Genomic DNA, 22,949 nt, shown 5'->3' with positions numbered 1-22,949 from the left:
CAAAACGAGGCGGAGGGAAGGCTTCCTGGGGCTACCATGACTCACTGACACTGCATGTCGCCCCGCAGCTGAGCAGAGATGAGTCATCCCCAGCCCTGTCCCTCAGGGACCCACTGTCTGTGGAGAGAGCTGAGCCTGTGCTGGTGTGGGTTCACTGTGGCCCTACCTTGTCATAAACATGGAGTCTCTGAGGAGAAGCCCTGGCTTCCTAGGGGCCGGTGAGGCCTTTGAGGGCCTTGACAGATGAGTCAGGGGAGTGTGGGGGCAGAAGGGCATCTCAGGCTGGGGGAATGGTATGGGCAAAGGCCCGGAGGTGGGAAGCATAAGGTCTCCTGTGTGGTTCATGAGGCTAGGGTACAACCTTGAGTGTGTCCAGATCAGAGCAGGGCAGGGGAGCAACAAGAGGCTGGAGAGATGAGCAGAGCTTGCCCAGCATGGAGCCTGAAGGGTTCATCCTGGGTATATGGGTCAGGTGATGGGACCAGGGAGGCAAAGGTGGCCCATGAAGAGATCCAGGGGGTGTGGAAGGGAGTGAACCCTGCATGGGGCTTGGGTATAGAAAGGATCGGGCAGTTGCTGGAGGTGGGGCAGAAGGCATGAGGCAGGCTACCGCCTGGGAAACAGCAGCTCAGGCCAACCTGTGCTGGGCCTGTTGCTAGTCCTGCTGTAGTGCTGAGGCTCAGGCTTGGCAGGTCACTCAGGGCCACTGAATGGGAGGGAGAAGAGCTGGAACCAGATCCCACAATATCCAAGGTCTTCTGAATAGCAGTGAAAGGGTCAGGAAGGATTTACTGGTCCTGTTTTTACTCCCAGGCTGAAAACGGGGAGGAATGTGTGTGTGTGTGTGTGTGTGTGTGTGTGTGTGTGTGTGTGTGTGTGTGTGATAACATTGGAGCTCTAGGATCGGTGCTCCCAATAGCCCCCCTCTCCTCCACAGAACCAAGGAGAGCATGTACCACTCACTGACCTATGCCACCATCCTGGAGATGCAGGCCATGATGACCTTCGACCCCCAGGACATCCTGCTTGCCGGCAGTATGATGAAGGAAGCGCAGTCACTGTGTCAGAGGTCAGGCTGTGGGGGCAGGGTTTGGGGTTATGAGGCCCACCTTCCTGTCTATCACCCTGGTTTAACTCTAGTCTAGAGTGCCACCATTAGTGCTGTTTCTTTGGGCTAAGAGGTGGCATCTCCAAGTAGAGCTGTCTCCGTCAACACGTCCCCAGATACTGAGCAACTTCCAGGGACCAGTGTCACTTGCACTCTCATTTTGTAACTCCTTGGCCATGGGTAGGCCCCTCTCTGGACTCAACTTTCCTCATCTGTACAATGCATATGATGATATACCCATTACAGGATTGTCCTAGGGGTTACCTGAAAATGTGGTGTGCAGGACCTAGTGAACAATGTATTTGCTTGTCATCCCTTGCTTGAGTGAATGAAATAATAGACCCAAAGAGTTTGTGTTTGGTTGGGTCATTGTCTACTGGATACATGTCTACCCCAGGCTGGTGCGACCTGGAGATCATCAACCACTAGTGACCTAGGCTGGGACAGTGACATCCCAGCAAGATGCAGGGAAGCCAGAGAAGGGATGGAGAGTGAGCCTGAGGAGTCAGAAAGACTCCTGGGGGAGTCTTGAAGGATGACCCAGCAGAGAGAAGGAAGAGGGGGAGAGGAGGAGGAGGGGAACTCTGGGTAGTGGCAACAGCAGTGGCAATGAGGTGAGAAAGTTCTGGATTTGGATGAGCAACAGGGAGTCCAGGGTCTGCAGTCTTCTGTGGCAGGGGCCTTGGAGTTATTGGGAGTATAGAAAAGAGGGGCAAGGATAAATAGGACGTGGGCTGGGCCTCTCTCTCCACCTCACCAAATGACTGGAGGCTCCTTTTGCTTCTTCAGGCGCCGGAGGAAGTCTTCTGTGACAGACTCCTTCAGCCTGGTATACAGGCCCACCATGGAGCAATTCACGGAAGGTGTGGCATCAGGGTGTCCCCTCAAACATGCTGAGCCTGGGTGGCTGTGGGCCTGGAGCGGGGAGGGCAGCAGGTGTCACTGGTGGGGCTGGGCCTTGCCCCAAGGTGGGGACACAGGTGGAAAAGTACTGGCACCTTTCCAGAAGTGGCCAACTGGGCGAGGCAGTGAGGACAGGGAGACCCACCCATCAGCTTTACCTGGAAGAGCCCGGAAGCCGAGGACAGGAAAGCTGTCCCCAGGACTAGCTTTGCTGCTCAGGCAGAGGGAAGCTGAGTATGCTGTAGGCTTGCTGTCTGCCTTACCTGCTGGGAGGAGAGTGTGGGGTTTAGGAGCTGATGCATGGGGTGAGACAGTTGGCAGGAGCAGAAGAGATGGCCTAAGTTGTTGTAACTCACATAGCTTCTTCGTGCCCTGTATGGCAGAAGCCAGTCATGAGTAGTTTGGGCTCTCCAGCATAGGATCCAACAACCTTATCCACCTAGAGAGCGCTGAAAGATTCTTGTACCTAGCACAGCCTCTGATGGTTCCCGGGAACAGGAAGATGAGGTGGTGTTGACATCCTAGGACTGGGAATCCAATACAAAGATGGAGGGGTGTGAGCTAACTCCGGTCAGGGCAGTGGATGGGGCCGAGGGGGCACAGTGCTGCTGCAGGCTTCCTTTGCTTTTGGGGGAGGTGAAGACTGGAAGATTTGACCCAAGCCCTCTGTCTAGAGCCCCAGGATGCCTCAGGGCTTTGATTTTCTTCCCTGCAGAGGAAATGCATGCCGAGGTCTGCTACGCAGAGTGCCTGCTGCAGAGAGCAGCGCTGACCTTCCTGCAGGTAGGAAGCCCTGCCTGTAATTTCCCATCAGTCACCACGTCCAGGCATGACCCCATCCCCCATGTGCCAGATGAGGACCAGGCTCAGAGCCCCCGACTCCCAACCCTGGTGGGGCTCCATGCACAAGAGATGGGTACTCTGTCCCCAAACTCTGTTACTAGGGGGCTGTGTCTACTGTGTCCCCACCATCACTCTTGTCAAGGGTCCTAGGCATTGCTGAAAACCTGCTTTGCACTAATATCTTTGGACAAACACTCACTTAGTGTGCCAGACTTTTACATACAGTCGAATGTAGTGTGTCATTTTTATAAACCTCACACCTGAGTTTGTTTTATGCATGTCACATTATTAATCTTCACCTCAAAGGCCAGATTTAGAGGAAGACTTGGGAAAGGAGTCAGCTTCCCAATGCCACACAGCTAACAAATGGCAAACTGGGATTTGAACCTAGGTCCTGCCAAGTTAGAACCAGGTATCCTCACCATACACTGGTAATTATGAGCACTACCATTGTGTGATTTTTTTTTTAACCTAGGAAGCCTGGGAGGTGATATCACACATAAAAATCACGTATAAAGTGAGTGGTGGAGGAGTATGTCTATAATCCTAGCACTTAGGCGGCTTAGGCAGGGAGGACTTCAAGGCCAGCCTGGACTATGTAACTAGATCCCATCTTAAAGGGGCACACATTTCCCCTCTTTTGGAGGAAATAGCTGATCAGAATTGCATTAATCCTAATCCTTGGTATCAGACTCGCTGTAACACCTGCACCATGAGTAGCATTTTATTTCATTTACTTGTTTAATATGTAATCACAAATATAAATACCCACAATCCTCTCTTCAACCAAAGAGCAGATCGTAGTGGTAGCCCACCCTGCCCTCTGGCCTCCTCCCACTGTCTGGGCTGCTACCTGGAATGTTCCTCATGTTCACCTTCCTGTTTGTGTCTGAAGAGCATGTTGTTGTTTTGAAATTCATCAAGGCCTCAAGGGACTTGCCTTCTGTACCCATCTCTGCGTGGCTGTGCCCTGCTCTCTCCCCCACCTACTGCTATGCACATGGCTTCCACAGCCCCTCTCCACCCATTGTTCTTTGAGTGGGGCTCTCAGGAGCTGCCAGGCTAGCTGGCGCACTGGTGCTTCAAATGATAAATGTGATAAACACCCGCATGTGGCAGAAAGTACAGGCAGTTCAGAAATGAGGCTCCTTCCTGCTTGCACAGTCTTTTGCCCTAGAGGGAGGCCCTGTCTCTCAAGGCATGCCCCCCACCCCAGGCCTCTCGCCAAGCACCCTGTGTGTGTAGAAGGGAGAAAAGCAGCCTTCTTACCTGCTGCAGTTCCTTCATAGATCTAGACACAGGGAACCAGACAATCAAGGCTCAGAGCTTTTTGTGATTCCTCGGGCCATAGCTGGCTGCCTGCCTGCCCTCGGCCTGGCTACAGCATTTCTCCCTCCTGCAGGATGAGAACATGGTGAGCTTCATCAAGGGTGGCATCAAAGTTCGAAACAGCTACCAGACCTACAAGTGAGTGGGGCTGGCATGGGGAGAATGGGGAGGCTGAGGGCCCAGGAGCTATGTCCCTGTACCCCTCAGGATGCACTGTGGGAGGTGAAATACTGGCTTGAAGCTGGAAGTCTGTTGTGAGCTCAGGTACCCCTGTGGCTGGTTCTGGGGCTTGAACTCAGGGCCAGGAGGCTGTCCCTGAGCTTTTTCCTCAAGGCTAGTACTTCAGCCACAGCTCCACTCCCAGCTTTGTGGTGGTTTATTGGAGATAAGAGTTTCATGCTGGGGCTGGGGATATGGCCTAGTGGCAAGAGTGCTTGCCTCGTATACATGAAGCCCTGGGTTCAATTCCCAGCACCACATATATAGAAAATGGCCAGAATTGGTGCTGTGGCTCAAGTGGCAGAGTGCTAGCCTTGAGCAAAAAGAAGCCAGGAACAGTGCTCAGGCCCTGAGTCCAAGCCCCAGGACTGGCAAAAAAAAAAAAAAAAAAAAGTTTCACAGATTTAACTGCCTGGTCTGGCTTTGCACTGCAATTCTTAGCCCCCTGAGTAACTAGGATTCCAGGTATGAGCACCAGTGCCCAGCTATGTTAACTTTAATGGGGCTGCTGGTGTAGGCATCAGAGCCCAGCATGCCATACAGTGTGTGGACACCGGTCTGTGTTGGGGAAACTGCATTTGTCTGGGGAAAACCAGACAAGTGCTCTGATCCCCAAGTGTCCTGCCAGCTGTCAGAATGATGTCTCCATAATCAGGCCAACCCGTTACCAACTTCCCTTAGAAGAGAGCTCTGGGTCATCATCCTGTCATTCTGGGAGTCGTCTTGTCTTCCTTGTCATATCTCCTCCCTCAATTTACCTCAGACCTGTTGGACCTTCTCTGTTCTTCAAATATTCCAAGCCTACCCCTACCTCAGGGCCTTTGGACATGCTGCTCTCTGTCAGGGACACTGCCCCCTAGATGAAACTACTGAGGGCATCTGTGCTTTCCACTGCCTTCCAGTGCATGGCACAGGGAAACCTCAGGAGTGAGCTCTGACTGGAATCCCTTCTGGTGCTCACAGAGGCAGGCGCATCTTTATAGCCTCTGTCCTGGGCTATAGACTCTGTGCCGTTCAGGACCAGAAGGAAGAGGGTAAACTCCAGGAAGACTTCCTGAGAGAGGACACTTTGAGTTAGCTCAGTGCTGTCAGTTGGGGGCCCTTGTGCCCCAGGAGAACCTGGGCAATGTCTAGAAATAATGTTAGTTGTCTGAGAAGTTGCTACTCACAACTAGAGGGCACCAGAGAGGTACTAGATAACACAATAACAGGACAGGTTTTCTCCAACTCCCTTCCCCAATGATGGAATATCCAGCCTAAAATGTCAGGATGAAGGCCGGCCTGGCAGCTCACACATGGAATGGGCCAAGATCTGAGGATTGCTGTTCAAAGCCAGCCCAGGCAGGAAAGTTTGTGAGAGTCTTATTAGCCACCAGAAAACCAGAAGTGGTACAGTAGCTCAAGTTGTAGAGTGCTAGCCTTGAACTAAAGAACTTAAGGATAGCATCCAAGCCCAGAGTTCAAGCCCCAAGACCGGCCCCTCACCCCCCCCCCCAAAAAAAAGGTGTCAGGATGAGAAACCATGTTTGAGAGCACGAACATATGTCTAGAAGTTGGGCCAAGCAGGGCACCCTGGAGCCAGTGGGGTGAGATGCAGGGGTGAGGTGTAGGCTGGTAGGAGATGGGGTTAGCAATTCCTTGCATAGCAGCTCCCTGAAGCTGCAGAATCTGTAACTCCACCGCCAGGGAATTCAAGCTCAGCTCGGGCAGGAGTTCACTGTAGGCGCTGCTGGCATGGGTCCTCGCCCAGGCCCTCAGGATCTGGCTGGACAGGACTTTGGTCTTCCCTCAGGGAGCTGGACAGTCTCATCCAGTCCTCACAGTATTGCAAGGCGGAGAGCTTCAGGCACTTTGAAGGAGGGGTGAAGCTTGGTGTGGGGGCCTTCAACCTGGTGAGTGGCCATTCCCTCAGCCCCATGACCCTGGTGTCCAGGGAAATAGGCACTGCATGTCCTTTGTAGTCTACATGTGATCACCCGTCAGGACCACTGTGCATGACTGTGTGGTGAGCACCTGGGCCCAAACAGGATCCTGACTTGAGGAGCTCACAGCTGGGACCACAGTGGAGGGTGCTGGGGCTGCTTGGAAAGGCTGGCTGAGCATCCAGTAGCACGAAACCCTCAGCCATGCAAATCATTATAGCGCAGAACTGGACAAGCCCAGTAAATCCGGGTTTCTTCTGTCCTGGAAACCTGGTTGTCTAAGCTTAATGGAACCAGGGATGAGGACAGACCTGGAACAAGCTGCTGACCCACCGGGGCCAGGGAGTCAAGGCCTCTTCTTAGGGGGAGCTGGGAAAACTTTCCAGGGGGAGGCAGGTAAGCGTCTGACCTGGGGCTGGGAGGATCCACAGGGCTTCCAGGTGCAGAAGGGTGTTCCGGGCGCTGAGGAGCTCTTGGGGCGATCCAGGTTCCTCACTGGCCCTAATGGCCAGAGATATTCCTGAGAGCTGTGTGTGTGTGTCTAGGGGATGTAGCATCCCTCTCCTGCCCTTTCCTCCCCTCTTTGGGAAAGGTCTGGCCTTGTGGTGAGGTTCCCTGCCCGCCTTGGCACCCACCATGGGCTGCTGTCTCTGTTCCTGCAGACACTGTCCATGCTTCCTACCAGGATCCTGCGGCTGCTGGAGTTTGTGGGGTTCTCAGGAAATAAGGTAACCCTCTGCTTTCTGGTACCTTCATCTTGCTCAGCCCTAGGACCAGAGCAGGGATGGCTGGTGTGAGACTAAGGAGTTGCGAGACCTGGCTGCCAGTCCTGGCCTACCCCTGCCTCAGTGTGTTACCTGGACTTGGTCCTAGTGTTCATTCTGGGCTCACGAGAACACAGATCCCTGCCTGGCCCCTCAAAGGTAGAGAGGTTCCGGGGTAAGGGTGGGTATGAAGGGCAGCCCTGAGAGACCTGGGGGTCCACATTCTGTGAGCCTGACAAGTGTCAGGAGCCTGGTCTCCTCATTCCAGGGCCTTGGGCAAGTGCTTCTCCCAGGTCCATTTTATGGGGTGCTCATACCTCATCAGGGAAGTCCTCCTGTATATCAGCTCCTGAGCTGGATCAGAGAACTCAAGTGCCCAGGAGCTTTATTGAGGGCAGGAACCCAAGTGCCAGTCCCTCCTGGGGCAGCCCCTTCGGGATGGCAGGGGCCCAAGCAGTGAACGGAACACTGGTGTGCAAGTCAGGAGCCCTCTGCCGGTGCAGCTTCCCCCCTCGCCCTCTGGCCTGAGCAAGTCTTGAGCCTCATCTGAAGAGACCAGGGGCCCCCTGTAGGTTAGCTGACCCCGTTCCCATGCACTCTTTCTGTCCTTCCTGGTATCTGGCATGTCCACAGACAAGCTGGTCGTGCTGGTATTTTTCTCAAATTTTTCTCCCATATTATGTGGCATAAGAACATAATCATAAAAAAGAAATAGTGCCAGGTGCCGGTTGCTCACACCTATAATCCTAGCCACTCAGGAGGCTGAGATCAGAGGATTGAGGTTCAAAGCCAGCCTGGGCAGGAAAGTCCACGAGACTCTTATCTCCAATTAACCACCAGAAAACCAGAAATGGTGCTGAAGAGCTGAAGAGCTCAGGGACAGCGCCCAGGCTCAGAGTTCAAGCCCCATGACCAGCACAACCAACAAAAAAGAAATAGTATGAGGGCCACACAGTCTTAAGGCAATAGATTGTAGAGTCAGTGATGGCTGAGCACAGCCCGAGGCCACTGCTCTTTGTGAGAAAGGGGGCTTAAGGATAGGAGTTGGGACGTGCACACGGCCCAGGACAGAGAGCAGCAAGGGGAGGGGGGTGTCTGTGGAAGCCTCTCTGCCATCCATGAGGGGCTAGTAGTGCTGACAGGGGAAGGCAGAGCCTGAGGAAGGTGGGGGGGGGGGTGCGGGGGTCTCGTCCCAGCTCCTCTACAGCCTGTAACCAGAGGGTTTTCCTCAGGAAGCTTTCCTGCCCCCTCCCCCACCCCATGCTCCCCACAGGGCTGAGAGCAGGTGCAGTGGGGAGAAGCTACCAGGCCTCTTCCCCCAGGAAGCCGCCTCTTGTTCAGGGTCACACCACAGGGTAACAGCTGCTCTAGACTCAGGCCTCTAGACACCAAGTCTAGCGCTCTTCTGACCCTGCTCCAGCCACCCGGTGGTCCTAGATGTCCAGTGAGCTTGCAGACCCCCTGCGCCTCTCTGGGAACCTCAGCTTGTCCTCCTGTCCCCCAGGACTACGGGCTGCTGCAGCTAGAGGAGGGGGCGTCCGGGCACAGCTTCCGCGCCGTGCTCTGTGTCATGCTGCTGCTCTGCTACCACACCTTCCTCACCTTCGTACTTGGTAGGAATCCTGCAGGGTGGGCACAGGCACTGGGTCTGGTGGTCTCCCAGGGTGAGAGACCCCGGGGACTGGGATCGGGGTACTGTCATGGGGGCTGGGCTGTTCACCCACACACACTTGCTCTCTGTGTGACTGGACACCAGCTGCTGGCCTCTCGCCTAAGAAAGTGAGGCCCTGCACCACCTGCTAGAGGGGGTGAGGGCGCGGGCGGACTCGGCAGGGGCAGGCTCCTGGGGTTAACCCTGCGATGTACTGGGATGACAGGATACCAGCTTGTTTAATGCTCATGTCGCCCTGGAGACAGGAGAAGAGAATGGTTATCCCCATAGTACAGAGAAGCAGACATTAGTCCCTAGAAGGTTCTGGTAGCTTCCTGGGGGAAGGGGGGCAAGAGTTTGAGTTGTTACGCCTCCCCTGCCTCCCCGTGTAGGTACCGGCAATGTCAATATCGAGGAGGCGGAGAAGCTGCTGAAGCCTTACCTGAATCGGTACCCCAAGGTGAGCACAGCTTGTGCCAAGTGCTCACCACAACTGGCCCGTGCCCCACCGACCCACACAGGCCCTCATCCATGTCGTTGCAGGGTGCCATCTTCCTGTTCTTTGCAGGGCGGATTGAAGCCATTAAAGGAAACATTGATGCCGTGAGTGAGGGAGGGGTGTCCTTTGAGGTCCCCCAGCCCCGTGGGAAGTCAGATATACAGAGGTATCCTCAGGAACTAGGCAGACCAGAAATGGGGCCCAAGAGAGAATCCGCGAGAGCATGGGGGTAGTAGAGGCAGTGTGGAGAGGAGGGAGGCCGCCATATTAGTGCTGCAGGACTTTGCTAAGAGATGGAGACTGTAGTTTTCCTGGTGAGGGGGAGGGGTTCCTCGAGGAAGGCAGAGGGTAGAGAGGCCACTTGCTTAGGGCATGGTGATGAAGCTAGGCCCTTACGGGTACAATGGTGGTGCCGGGGCCTGTGCAAAGCCTCGGGAAGAGTTAGGATGGGGAGGGTCTCGGCCATGGCAGAGACCCCAGCAGCTATAGCAAAGCTCAAAATAGATTCCACAATGTGGAGTTCTGGGGGTCTTTAGCTTCCCTGACAGGACAGGCCTCGGTAGCCTCATGTAAACTATTGGAACCTTTGGAGTGTTGTTGAGGCACAGGCATTATTATTTCATGGTCAATGTCGTGTGGCTCTGTCCTTCCCTTTCATTTTGTGACCCCAAATCTAGAGTTCCAGAGAGGGCCAGTAGTGGAGCTAAGGTCCTGTACACCGTATAGAGTAGAACTGGGCCTGAGGCCAGATCGCCTGGCTCCCAGCCACTGCCTGGGTGTGGCACGGGGCTGGACCACCATGTACTGGAGGAGGCTGTGGCTACTGTGGTGCTAGAGGGTGCAGAGGCGGGGTGGGGCCAGGTGAGCACCCACCAGGCTGACCCACAGGTGCCCGTAGGCCATCCAGCGGTTCGAGGAGTGCTGTGAGGCGCAGCAGCACTGGAAGCAGTTCCACCACATGTGCTACTGGGAACTGATGTGGTGCTTCACTTACAAGGGCCAGTGGAAGATGGCCTACTTCTACGCCGACCTGCTCAGCAAGGAGAATTCCTGGTCCAAGGTGGGCTTCATGTCAGGGCATGAGGAGGGCCAGGGCTGACTCAGATGAGCTAGGAGTCCCCAAACAAAGGGCCCCGACCTCTGACTGAACACAGATGCCTCCGCTGGAATTGAAATAGAACCATGCATTCTAATAGGAGTCCAGTTGTAAGGAATGAAAAACTGTGAGGAAGTTGCCGGATACCAATGGTACATACTTGTAATCCTAGCTACTCGGGGGGCTGAGATCTGAGGATTGCAGTTCCAAGCCACCCTAGGCAGGAAAGGCAGTGAGACTCTTATTGCCAATTAACTACCAAAAAAACTGGAAGTGGTGTTGTGACTCAGTGGTAGAGTGCTAGCCTTGAGTAAAAAGTGCTCAGGGATAGTGCTCAGGCCCTGAGCTCAAGCCCCAGGATTGGAACAGCAACAACAACAAAACCAAACCAAGAGGAACAGAGAAATGCATTTGATGTTTGGGCCTTGTACATATTGCACAAGTGCTCTATCACTGAGCTGCATCCTCAGCATGCTAGTTGAGATGTGTTCTCACAAGAGATAGACAGCATGGCTCACATGTGTTGCCAAGCACTTGGAAGGAGCATTTACATGTTTGTAGAGAGATTAAATCTGTGCTTTGGGGCAAAACAAAGCAAAGCAGATGCTTACCCACCATAGATAAAAGCTATCATGGTAAATGTTAAAATAAATACTAGCCATTTTCCTCATGGTAATAGTGCACAGAACTCCAAACCCAAGAGTCTCAGAGCCATCTAGCTCATGTGTCTTGATGACTTCAGCCCCTCTTGGTGCAGACATTACTATTGACCTAAAAGCCTTCTCTGCAAAGACCTTTAGGCAGCCCCTGATCTGCACTGGCACGTGTTAGAGGGCCTGTTTGTCATCTGCACCCAGTTTCCTTTCCCCCTTTGCTCACTGTGCATCTAGCACTCATCATTTCCTCCACACCACATCCAGTGATGTAGAAGCTCTACATTGGGCATGTGTAGAACATGTTACTGGGGACACATCCTGGATTTGAGGTCCATTCCGGGAGACTCAAGAGGCCTCGGCTTTTCCCTTGCCACTCAAGTCTTCCTGAGAGGGCAGCACTGTGTTGCTGAGGTGCTTCTTCAGGCTGAGCCCTGTGCGCCGCATCCACTAAAAGTGACTGTGGAGTCCTTCCTGTGGGAAGTCCGTCTACAGGGGGGCAGGGGAGGCCCGGTGTCCACACAGTGGCTGTGAGGAGAGCAAGACCTCACAGTTCATGAGGCTCAGGTCAGAACTCAGCTTTCTGTGTGACTCCATCTGCAAACCCTCCTCAGAGGGGTTTTCTTAGAAAAAAAAATGGAGGGTGTAGCACCCTGCGTTCTGCAGTCTTCTACATTCCTAATCTCCGGCACTCGGCTACCACAGAACCCATTACTTTCCAGTTCACAGCTCTCTCTCTGCCTGGCCCAACCCCAGGAGATCTGTTTCCTCAGCACATCCTAGGGACCGACAGGATGGACACTAGGCAGTGACGGCTGTGTGCTCAAGACTGTGCTCAGGGAATGCTGGGAGCCCACAGGCCGAGGAGGGCTTCAGGAAGCCTAGATCTTGAGCTGGAGTCTGGGAGGAGTTGGAGTGGCAGAGCAGAGTGGGAGGTCACAGCAAGCCAGAAAGGGACAAGGATGAAGTTTCAGGGTGAAGTCGCCGCCAAGAGGTTGTGTATCAGCAAGTGCCGGCATGCGGGGTGGGGTGGGGCATTGGAGGAGCCTTCCTCTGAGCTGCTTGCTGTAACCTTGAGGACAAGCACCATCTGCCTGGCACAGAACCCAGTGGCATAATTAGCAAGGTAAATGTTTATGGAATCAGAAGGCAAATGGGTGACCCGGGGCACAGGTGGCTGTGAATCTCCATCACATCCTTCGATAACTTGGATGCACACAACTCGAGGCCACTGCATCCATCCTACTTCTGGAGTACACAGCCAGGGGAGGTCTTGGGGGAGTAGGAAAGCACTTAGAATGATAAGACTGACAGGGAAACTGTGGTCGGGACAGAAGGACAGCAGGCAGAGCCTGATGGGGCTAAGGGGGAGTACAGAGGAAAGGGCAAGGGACCAGGTAACAGGTCTCTGGGAGGGGAGATTCCGTATCACAAGCCCACATAAACGTCGTGAAGGCCAGGCTAAAGCTGTGTGCGTGTGGCTGCCAGGTAGAGGCTGCTTTCTGCCTGTGCTAGAGACCAGACTCAGACGTCCTGATCACTTTCCTTCTCCACCCCTGCATTTCTGTCTTGGTTGTTTTTCTTGGCAGCTGCTTCTGCAAACATAAACTGTATTTCAAGGCTTTAATCACTTGAGGGCAGCATGGAGCCAAGTGCCGCTCCTGTGGGACTTAGGGAAGGGCCTGTAGGCCACTGAAGCAGCTGGGTCAGGGTTCAGATTGCTTTCAGGCATTGTCTTGTGGAGGGAATGAGGAGATGTGTGTGCAGCCCCTGATGCACTATGAGGGCTAAGAGCCTGAGCCGACCCTGCCCCCATACCTTTATGCAGCTCCTGCAGTGTGCCACCTATCTGTATGCTCCATTCAGGCTGCTCCTCTTGGCCTTCTTAGGACTCTTAATCTTCCCATCATCCTTCAGGGGCCAACTACAGTCACTGCTCCCCAGAAGCCCTGATGTGCTCCCTGTCTCTGCCTCCAACCAGCTCAGCAGCCCTGCCCCCTAGCAGGGGTGGGGTGGGAGGTGGGTAGGCTCTCTCTCTGCTGCTGCTCCAGGGTGGAAAACCTGCTGCTTGGACAGTGGCTTCTGCTGGATTTGACTCTCAGCCCCATCTTCAGCTTGCTCCATTTGCTCTCCAGAAGTTTGAGACAGTGTTAGCCTCTATGCTGGACCACAGTGAGGTCTGAATGCCTGTTTGCCCATCCTGGGCTGTGAGGGAGGGGCCTTCTCACCTCTGACTGTGGCTTTGTTTCAGGCAACCTACATCTACATGAAGGCTGCCTACCTCAGTATGTTTGGGAAGGAGGACTACAAGCCATTTGGTGATGACGAAGTGGAGTTGTTTAGGTGGGCCTCACCCTTGTGCTACCACCGTAGGCCCCACTGTGGGCAGACCAGCGAGGCACCACTTGTGGCTCCTTGAGTGGGGTTCCTGGAGCATCGATGTGGGGTGGCCATTCCCCCAATCCCTGCCCTTGGTTCCAAACTTTCCGCCCCAGGAGCACTACTGTGTCCATCACCCTCACCCAATCACCAGCTCATGCTGCTGCCATCAGTAAAGCCCCTTCCCTGTGGTATTGTCCACATCCTCTACATTCAGCCTCTTTCTTCAGCGGGTTAAGACCCTGAGGTGGGAGGGGGAAGAGGTCCTTCCGCCCAGCGAATCTGATGTGCCCAGGAAAGCCCAGCACAGAGGCCAAGGTGGGATCAAACCATCACGACTGAGCGCAGTCTTCCCATGGCTTAGCTGTCTCACTTTGACAATGTCAGCAGTTATAAGATGGGAATAACAAGGACCTCCTTGCAGGGTGGTTTTGCAACAACTAGATAACATATTTTAAATGTGTTATGGGACCTGGGACTTCTCAGCCCCCATCCCTACCCCCAAGTGCTGCCATTGTCATTCTCTGTACCTCCTGTTTAGACTCAAAAGGGTTCAAGGAATGCTCAGCCATGACAGACTGAGAGCCATGGCCTTCCTGGGTCGTGGTGAGGTTCCTCTGTCCCAATCAGCAGGCCTGGAAGTGGGTGTAAGAGGAACTTCCTGGGCTACTGCTGTTGTAATAATAGGGTGTTTATCACTTGCTAAGTGCCTGTTACTACAGGGAACCCCACGTTTCCAGCTTATCCAGAAAGCTGTGACTAGGCATCAGAATGGCATCATAAGCTCCACTTTAGAGATGAGGAAGTGGAAACCTCGCAGGCAAGGAATTGGGGGTGGCGTCACCCCTAGTCCAGCTGTTTCCTGAGCCTATGCAGCTCAGGCCTGAGGTCACAGCCGCGCCCAGGGAGTGTGGTAGGAATTGGAGGGTGGGCGAGAGCTGCTGACGGAGGCTCTGGCCGAGGCCTGCCAAGCTACACATTTTATTCTGTCATTGGAAACAGCGGAGGAGGCTGCGTATCCGAGGCCAGAGCGCTTGAGCGATGGGTCTGGGAGTCCCACCCTTTCTCTGGGTGTTGGTCTCCCTGTCACACTGGGATTAGATTTCTGTTGGGCCCTCCCAGGAAGGGACCTGGGAGGAGAGCTGAGATAAGCAGGAGCAGGGCAGACCTTGAGGTGTCTAGTACATTTTCATGTCTGCCCGCTGGGGAGCCCTTTGCCTAGGCTAGGCAATGGCTAGGAAGTGGGGCAGGGCCTGTGACATGAGATGGACAGCTCGGGCTTAGCCCTTTAGAGCCAGTTCATCATACAGACAGGGAGACTGAAGCCCAGAGAATAGCCAACCTGAGGCTGGGTATACTGGGGGGCCTCAGTGATCTCATTTTTTTTCTCATTCATCCATTCCCATGATATCTGTCTCTTTCCTCCCCATCTCTTTCCCAGAGCCGTACCAGGCCTGAAGCTCAAGATTGCTGGGAAATCCCTCCCCACCGAGAAATTTGCCATCCGGAAGTCCAGGCGCTATCTGTCCCCCAACCCTGTCCCATTGCCAGTCCCTGCTCTGGTGGGTAGAACATCTGGACCAGCCCTGCCCTTGGCTTTGGGGTTGTGGGGACCAGATGAGAGACACTGATGACAGGAAGTAGATGGGTGAGAAAGATCTTCAGGTCTTGGGGCCTAGAGAGGGGTTCATCATTGATGTGGGCTGTGGGGAGCAGCACAGGGGTGTGGACATGGCGCTGCCTCTGAGGTGTCACTGCTCTGCGGGTACTGGGGAGACAGGTCCACAGGCTGCATACCCCTCAAGGAGGAAGAGCTGCTTTCCTCCACAGGGGCCAGACAGTGATCTCGCTGGCTTGTCTGCATCCCTAGACTACTCAAGTTGTCAGGAAATTGTTTACAGAAACCAATCTTTTCTGAGGACTTGGGCCTCAGCCATGCCATGCACAGCTCTGAACAAAAGCTGGATGGCAAGTATAGTAAGGCCCAATAGACCCATGGAAAGATCACGTGTCTGGCTCACACGGCAGCAAGCTGGTGAGTCAGACTTTGAACTCAGCAGTCTGGCTCTAGAGCCTGGCCCCTCAGCTGCTGGTAGAAGGCTAATTCCATGTGTGATTTCCACAGGGATCAGACGAGCTTAAGGTTTGCTAAAAGTCCTGATGCTGTGTCATTCGTAAAGAAGCCAGCAAAGGGGCCTTGGCTCTACTGTTTGTGATATGTGTAACCTTAGGTAGGCTCCCTCTTCCTGCAATGTAAAGTATATACTATTATGCTCACTATATGTAATGTTACATAATATATATGTGTATATATTATATAGTATATATACATTATACACATATGTACTATGTGTATGTTATGTACTATATACATGTTCTATATGCATGATATATATATGGCATATATATGTGCACACACATATGTATGTATAGTTCATATAGTATTATGTTCCACGCCCATTTTCAAGTGAGGAAGAGGGATACTGTAGAGAGGCATGTAGATTTTCTTTGAGCCTGTATATGTTAACTATCATGGTGAGTCTCCAGGAAGAAGTTGAAGGTTATAATTTTTAAAATTTTATTTGGGTACAGATGTCCCCTCCCCTGCACCCCTCCATTCCCCTTTTTAATGGAAGATTTGCCAACTTGGGACTTCAGAACAATTTGAGCAAGGATCAATAGATCTGTTCTAAACATAAATTCCTTTCATAAAAGATAATAACCACCACCACCATCACCACCAAAATGTCTTTTATAGTTTTGTTTGCCAGTCCTGGGATTTCAACTCAGGGTCTGAGCACTGTCCCTGAGCTTCTTTTGCTTGAGGCTGGCACTCTACCACTAGAGCCACAGCGAAACTTCTGGATTTTTCTGTTTATGTGGCACTAAGGAATCAAACCCAGGGCTTCATGCATTCTAGGCGAGCACTCAACCACTCAGTCACACCCCCAGCCCTCTTTTACAGAACTTTTAACAAATCACCATCACATCTGTTAGCTGGTTTGACCATTTAAGAAATGCTCATCTAAGATAATAGTTATAGTGAATGAAACTTTAATATTCAGAGCAATATTCCTGGCAGTAAAGAAAAACCTAATCAGAATATAGTCTTTATGGTAGTAACTTATTTCTAAAGGAAATGGAAAGTTGTTATTGAGTTCAGTGGGGGAGGACAAAGATGACAGTCGTTGACATAGTCCTAAACTCTATTCTCTTACAGTATTTATATAAACCATAATTCCTCTAATATAGGAGGCCCTGCTAAGATAAGAAATTTGGACAGAGATTAGGAGACAGCATAGCAAGTAAGCCACAAAGCAGAAAGAAAGCTGAGAACCTGGGAATATGGCCTAGTGGCAAGAGTGCTTGACTTGTATACATGAAGCCCTGGGTTCGATTCCCCAGCACCACATATATAGAAATGGCCAGAAGAGGTGCTGTGGCTCAAGTGGTAGTGTGTCAGCCTTGAGCAAAAAGAAGCCAGGGACAGTGCTCAGGCCCTGAGTCCAAGCCCCAGGACTGGCAAAGAAAAAAAAGAAAGAAAGCTGAGAACCAGGCACTGGTGGCTCATACTGTAATCCTAGCTACTCAGGAGGCTGAGATCTGAGGATCACAGTTCAAAGCCAACCAAGGCAGGAAAGCCGCAAGACTCTTTTATCTCCAATTAACCACCAGAAAACTGGAAGTGCAGCTGTGGTTCAAAGTGGTAGAGCACTAGCCTTGAGTGAAAAAGCTCAGGGACAGCATCCAAGCCCTGAGTTCAAGTCTTAGTACCAGTGGAAAAAAAGAGAGCTGAGAAATATTGGCAGTTATGAGTGGAACAGTGAGGACACTGGGGTACCTTAAATTTTCACAGGGGTAAGATTTCAAAAATAAGTGACAAAGGGGCTGGGGATATGGCCTAGTGGCAAGAGTGCTTGCCTCGTATACATGAGGCCCTGGGTTCAATTCCCCAGCACCACATATACAGAAAACGGCCAGAAGTGGCGCTGTGGCTCAAGTGGTAGAGTGCTAGCCTTGAGCAAAAAGAAGCCAGGGACAGTGCTCAGGCCCTGAGTCCAAGGCCCAGGACTGGCCAAAAAAAAAAATAATAAGTGACAAGGCTCCCTCGGGCCCACAGCTTCCTAGACTAGGGGAGACTTGCCTTGGAGAATTAGGGCTAAAAGGGCCTTTAGAGATGCTGATCAGAGCTGCCCATTTTACAGATTGGAAAATTGAGGCCTTGTTGGGGCAGAACCTAGGACTGACTTGCCCCACCCCTGCCCTTAGGAAATGATGTACATCTGGAATGGCTACGCCGTGATTGGAAAGCAGCCGGAACTCACTGATGGGATACTTGAGGTTATCACCAAGGCTGAAGAGATGCTGGCAAAGGTCCCAGGTGACTACACTCAGGCCCCTGAACCTGCTGGGCTACATCAAGGCTTTTCAGTGAAAGGCTCCCTCTGCCAAAGGTGCCCTTTCCTCGTTCCTCCAGGCTGACAAAGGTTCTTTGGTCTCCTAGTCCAGGCGGTGTCTAGGCTCCACAGCTTCTGGGCTTCACACTATTGTCATTGTCTTAGTATCTGGAGCCCCTGTGGACCAGGGCCGCGTTTGATTCACCTGTGTCTTGGGTCCTGTAGAGCAGGGGCGCTCTGTCATGGCTGCAGAAATGAGCCAGCCTGCTTTCTTCCCTCACACCCCTTTCTCAGAGAATGAGTACTCCGTGGATGACGCGTGCCTGGTGAAACTGTTGAAAGGTCTGTGCCTGAAATACCTAGGTCGTGTCCAGGAGGCCGAGGAGAATTTCAGGAGCATCCCTGCCAAGTAAGTGCCTCCGGCTGCTCTCACTGGCCATCGGGAATTCTGGGAAGAGTTTTGGGGGCTCCTCCTTCCTTATGCCCAATGGAATACTGAGCTCAGCCACGCTCATTCATCACTTATGAACTGATCACAGATTAACTCAGACCCAGCTCCACCTCCTGTCCCTAGGCTGCCAAACTGACTAGAGGAGCGCCAGTTTCTATAGTGCTGCCAGGAGTCTAACTCAGTGTCTCTGCCCTGGACTTGAGCGTGTTGAGGTTAGAGACAAGACTAAGCAGCTCCGCCAGGGGCACTCAGGCTGCACCAGAAGGAAGTGTAGTGAACAGAAGTTGCACGAGGAAGAAATGCAACTTAAACCCAATGGGAGATGCCAAGCAAGGATCTGCAGAGTTGACATATCAGGCACAGAAAGCAAACGGGAAAGGTTTTTCTTTCTTTTTTTTTTTTTTTTGCCAGTCCTGGGGCTTGAACTCAGGGCCTGAGCACTGTCCCTGGCTTCTTTTTGCTCAAGGCTAGCTCTCTACCACTTGAGCCATAGCACTACTTCTGGATCTTTTTCCTGTTTATGTGGTGCTGAGGAATTGAACCCAGGGCTTTATGTATGTGAGGCAAGCACTCTACCACTATGCCATATTCCCAGGCCCCAAACTTAAAAGTTTTAAGTGGAATAGTTACTACCTAATGAAAATGCCTAGAAACAGACCAAACACCAATGCTAGGTCCTCCCCTGCTTGAGCAGAGCCATAGAGTTGAAGTCAGTAGACTATTTTGTTTACAAGGCTACACTTTATTCTGTAGACCGAAGAGAGCCAGAGAAGGACAGTAGGCAGGGAAAATGGGCTTTAAAAGTATGTCTTCTAAGATGGGTGCTTGGTGCCTCACGCCTGTAATCAGGAGGCTGAGATCTGAGGATTGTGGTTTGAAGCCAGCCCAGGCAGGAAAGCCCATGAGACTTTTTTTTTTTTTTTTTTTTTGGCCAGTCCTGGGGCTTGGACTCAGGGCCTGAGCACTGTCCCTGGCTTCTTTTTGCTCAAGGCTAGCACTCTGCCACTTGAGCCACAGCACCACTTCTGGCCATTTTCTGTATATGTGGTGCTGGGGAATCAAACCCAGGGCTTCATGTATACAAAGCAAGCACTCTTGCCACTAGGCCATAGTCCCAGCCCGAGAGACTTTTTTTTTAATTAACAAAAAAACCAAACACATTTAAAAAATTGTTACTATGAAAATGATATACAGAGGGGTTCATGAGATTCTTATCTCTAATTAACCACCAAAAAAGCTGGAAGTAGAGCTGTGGCTCAAGTGGTAGAGTGCTATCCTTGAGTACAAAGGGTCAGGGACAGCACCCAGACCCTGAGTTCAAGCCCCAGGATCAGCACAAAAAGAACCAACAGCAACAAAAAACAACTTCCAGAATGGAGTATGGGTTCAGAGAAGCCAGATTACAGATAGGAGGCTTGCCAATCAACACATAAGAAAAAGAGGTCGGGCTGAAGCAAGGTAGTGGGCAACAAACATGACAAGAACCATAGGCTGTCAGGGAGTTGGGGCCCCAGAGTATAGGAGAAAGCTCCACCATGAGACCACAGCCCTGTGAAGGCTAGGTAGTGGGAAACTCCTCAAATTGGAATTTGGATCAGGAAAGCATCCTAAGTCCTGAGAAAGCTCCAGAGGAAAATCCGAAGAACTCCTCAAAGGCAAAGCCTGTGAGCCATATCCTCGTCTGTTGTGCAGTGAAAAGAAGATTAAATATGACCACTACTTGATCCCAAATGCCCTGCTGGAGCTGGCCCTGCTGTTCATGGAGCAAGGCAGAAATGAGGAAGCCATCAGCCTCCTGGATACTGCCAAGTAAGAGCTGGGTAACATGGATGTGGAGCCGGCTGTGGGAAGAGGGGCCCAGGCCCCAGGGCCGGAGGCTGCTGGCAAGAGCAGTATGGCAGCCGGGAGGCAAACTGCTGTTTCTCTGGGACCTCAGCTCTGACTGCCATAGGAAAGCATCTACCTCAGTTTACAAATGAGCGATTGGAATCCCAGAGACTGGAAGTGAGTTGCCCAGGACCTCAGCACAGGCAGGATTCAGGTCGCAGCTCTCCTTTCAGCCCCGTGTTCCCACAAGGGGCTCAGGGGCTTCACAGAGCATATGCAAGGGATGGGGGGGCTGCACACTGTTAGTTAATCCTCCCTCTAGGTTACCTCCTTTGACAGGTGTGGGGTGGGGGTGGCTCACATGTATACAAAAGGCCTCCTGGAGCAAGTAGCTTCATGTATCTGATTTCCTTCACTTCCAGGCTAAACTACAAGAATTACTCCATGGAGTCAAGGACGCATTTTCGAATCCAGGCAGCCACACTCCAAGCCAAGTCTTCTCTAGACAATGGCAACAGGTCCGTAGTCTCACCAGTGTCTTTGTAGTTTTGTGCAGCACTCCTGGGCTAGAAGACCAACAGAGACATCTGGACAAAACTCCTAGAAACATTTCAAAAGATCCATCCCCCCTGCCCTGCCCTTGCCTTGCCTTTGGGGTGCACTGGTGCTCCCGTGGGATGGCACAAGAATATCTGTGCACACGCAAAGCTGTCAGTCTCACCAGTGTGACCGTGGCAGAGCAGGCGCGGTGTTCTGCCTGCCCTATCACACATACGGGTACTTGTTTTTCACTGTGATGTTTAAGAGAATGTATGAACAGTTTACATTTTCCTTAGAAATACATTGATGATATTATAGTTGGCTTTAAAAAAAAGAAAACAAAGCAAAAAACCAGCCCACCTGTAAAGTCTTTGTTTTTACCCAGAGGGATGCGATATAGAGGTAAATCTCTTTACATGATGCCAACATCCAAATGGTTTTTCCAATCTCAGGCAAGGTCTCAGCTCCCAAGCCTAGGACCCTGGGGAAATTCTGAGAGGGTCTAGCTTGGAAGCTTCTAGAGTTGGACATAGAGATCACACACAGCCACCCACCATTTTCCTCCTCATGTTTAGTTTCCTTTATTACTTCATTATAAACCAGGTAGGTCTTTTTAGTGTGAGATGAGATTTTTTAGTCTGTCCATAAAATCAAGTCACTGGGAATGGAGATGCCAAGGCTTGACAGAGGAGCTGTATTGCTGTCTAGCTGCCAAAACTAGAATGTTAGGTGGTGTGGGGGAGAACGTTCTCAGAAACCAGTCTGCCTCCTTGCCGTATGCCAAAGTAAAACTCTCGGGAATAACATGATCTATAAAAATCAACTGGCTGGGTGCCTGTGGCTCACGCCTATAATCCATGCTACTAAGGAGGCTGAGATCTGAGAATCGTGGTTCAGAGCCAGCTTAGGCAAATCAGAGACACTCTTGTCTCTAGCCTGCAAAAAGCTGAAAGTGGAGGTGTGGCTCAACTAAAGAGTAAAAAAGCTGATCAAGAATGTAAGGCCATGGGCTGGGGATATAGCCTAGTGGCAAGAGTGCCTGCCTCGGATACACGAGGCCCTAGGTTCGATTCCCCAGCACCACATATACAGAAAACGGCCAGAAGCGGCGCTGTGGCTCAAGTGGCAGAGTGCTAGCCTTGAGCGGGAAGAAGCCAGGGACAGTGCTCAGGCCCTGAGTCCAAGGCCCATGACTGGCCAAAAAAAAAAAAAAAAAAAAAAAGAATGTAAGGCCTTGAGGGCTGGGAATGTGGCTCAGTGGTAGAGTGCTTGCCTAGTATGTACGGAGCCCTGGGTTTAATTCCTCAGCACCACATAAACAGAAAATGCTGGAAGTGGCACTGTGGCTTAAGAGGTAGAGTGCTAGCCTTGAATAAAAGAAGCCAGGGACAGGGCTCAGGCCCTGAGTCCAAGCCCCAGGACTTGGAAAAAAAAAAAAAAAAGAAAAAAAAGAACGTAAGGCCTTGAGTTCAAGCCCCAGTAATAGCACCAAAAAAACCAAACAGAAATATTTCTGTACCTCACTCCCAGACACATTTATTTACCTTATCTACATTTGTTTACCAACAGCTTCTTTCTTTTAAAATAGAACAGCTTTTTCTTGGTCTGTTGTATGTGTCTTGGGATTTTTCAGTTAAGAGAAAAAGGTATTATTTAACAAAATGTATACACTTAAGAGATCATGAAATCTCTATTTCAACAAAATAGGTTGCTTGAATTTTGGAGGTCAGAAAATTTTTATCAGAAGACACATGGCCCATGTGTTGTATTTAGATAGGATAATTCAAACAATATTAAATTACTATCTTCATAAAATGATAAAGTGCTCATGGCTCACACCTGTAATCCTAGCTACTCAAAAGGCTGAGATCTGAAGATAACTATTCCAAGCCAGCCTAGGCAGGAAAGTCCTTGAGACTCTTTTCTCCAATTAAAAAAACCAGAAGTGGAGGTATGGCTCAAATAGTAGAGCACTATTAAAACTGAGGGGGAAAACAAAAACAAAAAACAATCAGGGACAGCTCCTAGGCCTTGTGTTCAAGCCCTAGGACTGGCGTGCATACACACACACACACACACACACACACACATCACAAATGCATTTTATTTCTGGCCACTAATTTCACCATTCACTTCCTACTGTTAGCAGTACACCTCAAGGTAACCATTTCCCTGGAGGGAAAAATGAATCCAGTAAAAACATTCGCCTCTGAAAATGTGACTCCCTGAGAGCATGAATGTGGTTTCTATAAGCACCACCACTGCCAAACTCTCCCATCTTCCAGCAGTGCTGCGTGTAGCACTTTTGAGCATCTGCCGGGGCAGTGCTAACAGTCCACAGCCAATGAGCCCTGTATGTGTGGTACTG

The 22,949-nt window shown here is 51.5% G+C and overlaps 1 protein-coding gene across 9 annotated transcripts in view; it reads left to right on the top strand.

Moving 5' to 3' along the window:
- Ttc39a (tetratricopeptide repeat domain 39A) overlaps positions 1-21,659 on the top strand; it is a 50,562-nt gene extending 28,903 nt beyond the window's left edge. For 6 of the 9 annotated variants that reach the window (XM_048351281.1, XM_048351284.1, XM_048351283.1 and 3 more), the window contains exons 3-18: positions 938-1,069; positions 1,898-1,971; positions 2,727-2,794; positions 4,257-4,321; positions 6,195-6,294; positions 6,987-7,052; positions 8,593-8,701; positions 9,132-9,199; positions 9,283-9,342; positions 10,137-10,298; positions 13,239-13,330; positions 14,808-14,928; positions 17,636-17,747; positions 18,058-18,172; positions 19,907-20,023; positions 20,464-21,659. In XM_048351281.1, the coding sequence (XP_048207238.1) occupies positions 938-1,069; positions 1,898-1,971; positions 2,727-2,794; positions 4,257-4,321; positions 6,195-6,294; positions 6,987-7,052; positions 8,593-8,701; positions 9,132-9,199; positions 9,283-9,342; positions 10,137-10,298; positions 13,239-13,330; positions 14,808-14,928; positions 17,636-17,747; positions 18,058-18,172; positions 19,907-20,023; positions 20,464-20,587 (1,585 nt within the window). In that variant the 3' untranslated portion in view covers positions 20,588-21,659. Of the gene's footprint in view, positions 1-937; positions 1,070-1,897; positions 1,972-2,726; positions 2,795-4,256; positions 4,322-6,194; positions 6,295-6,986; positions 7,053-8,592; positions 8,702-9,131; positions 9,200-9,282; positions 9,343-10,136; positions 10,299-13,238; positions 13,331-14,807; positions 14,929-17,571; positions 17,748-18,057; positions 18,173-19,906; positions 20,024-20,463 lie in introns of those variants that run through there. The other 3 variants (XM_048351289.1, XM_048351287.1, XM_048351288.1) reach the window with 3 other exon arrangements.
- Positions 21,660-22,949: the final 1,290 nt, after the last annotated feature.

This window comes from Perognathus longimembris, chromosome 7 (assembly GCF_023159225.1).
Source record: "Perognathus longimembris pacificus isolate PPM17 chromosome 7, ASM2315922v1, whole genome shotgun sequence".
Lineage (NCBI taxonomy): Eukaryota > Metazoa > Chordata > Mammalia > Rodentia > Heteromyidae > Perognathus > Perognathus longimembris.
The sequence above is the reverse complement of the archived record's forward strand: the minus strand, read 5'-3'. Positions and strand labels throughout refer to the sequence as shown.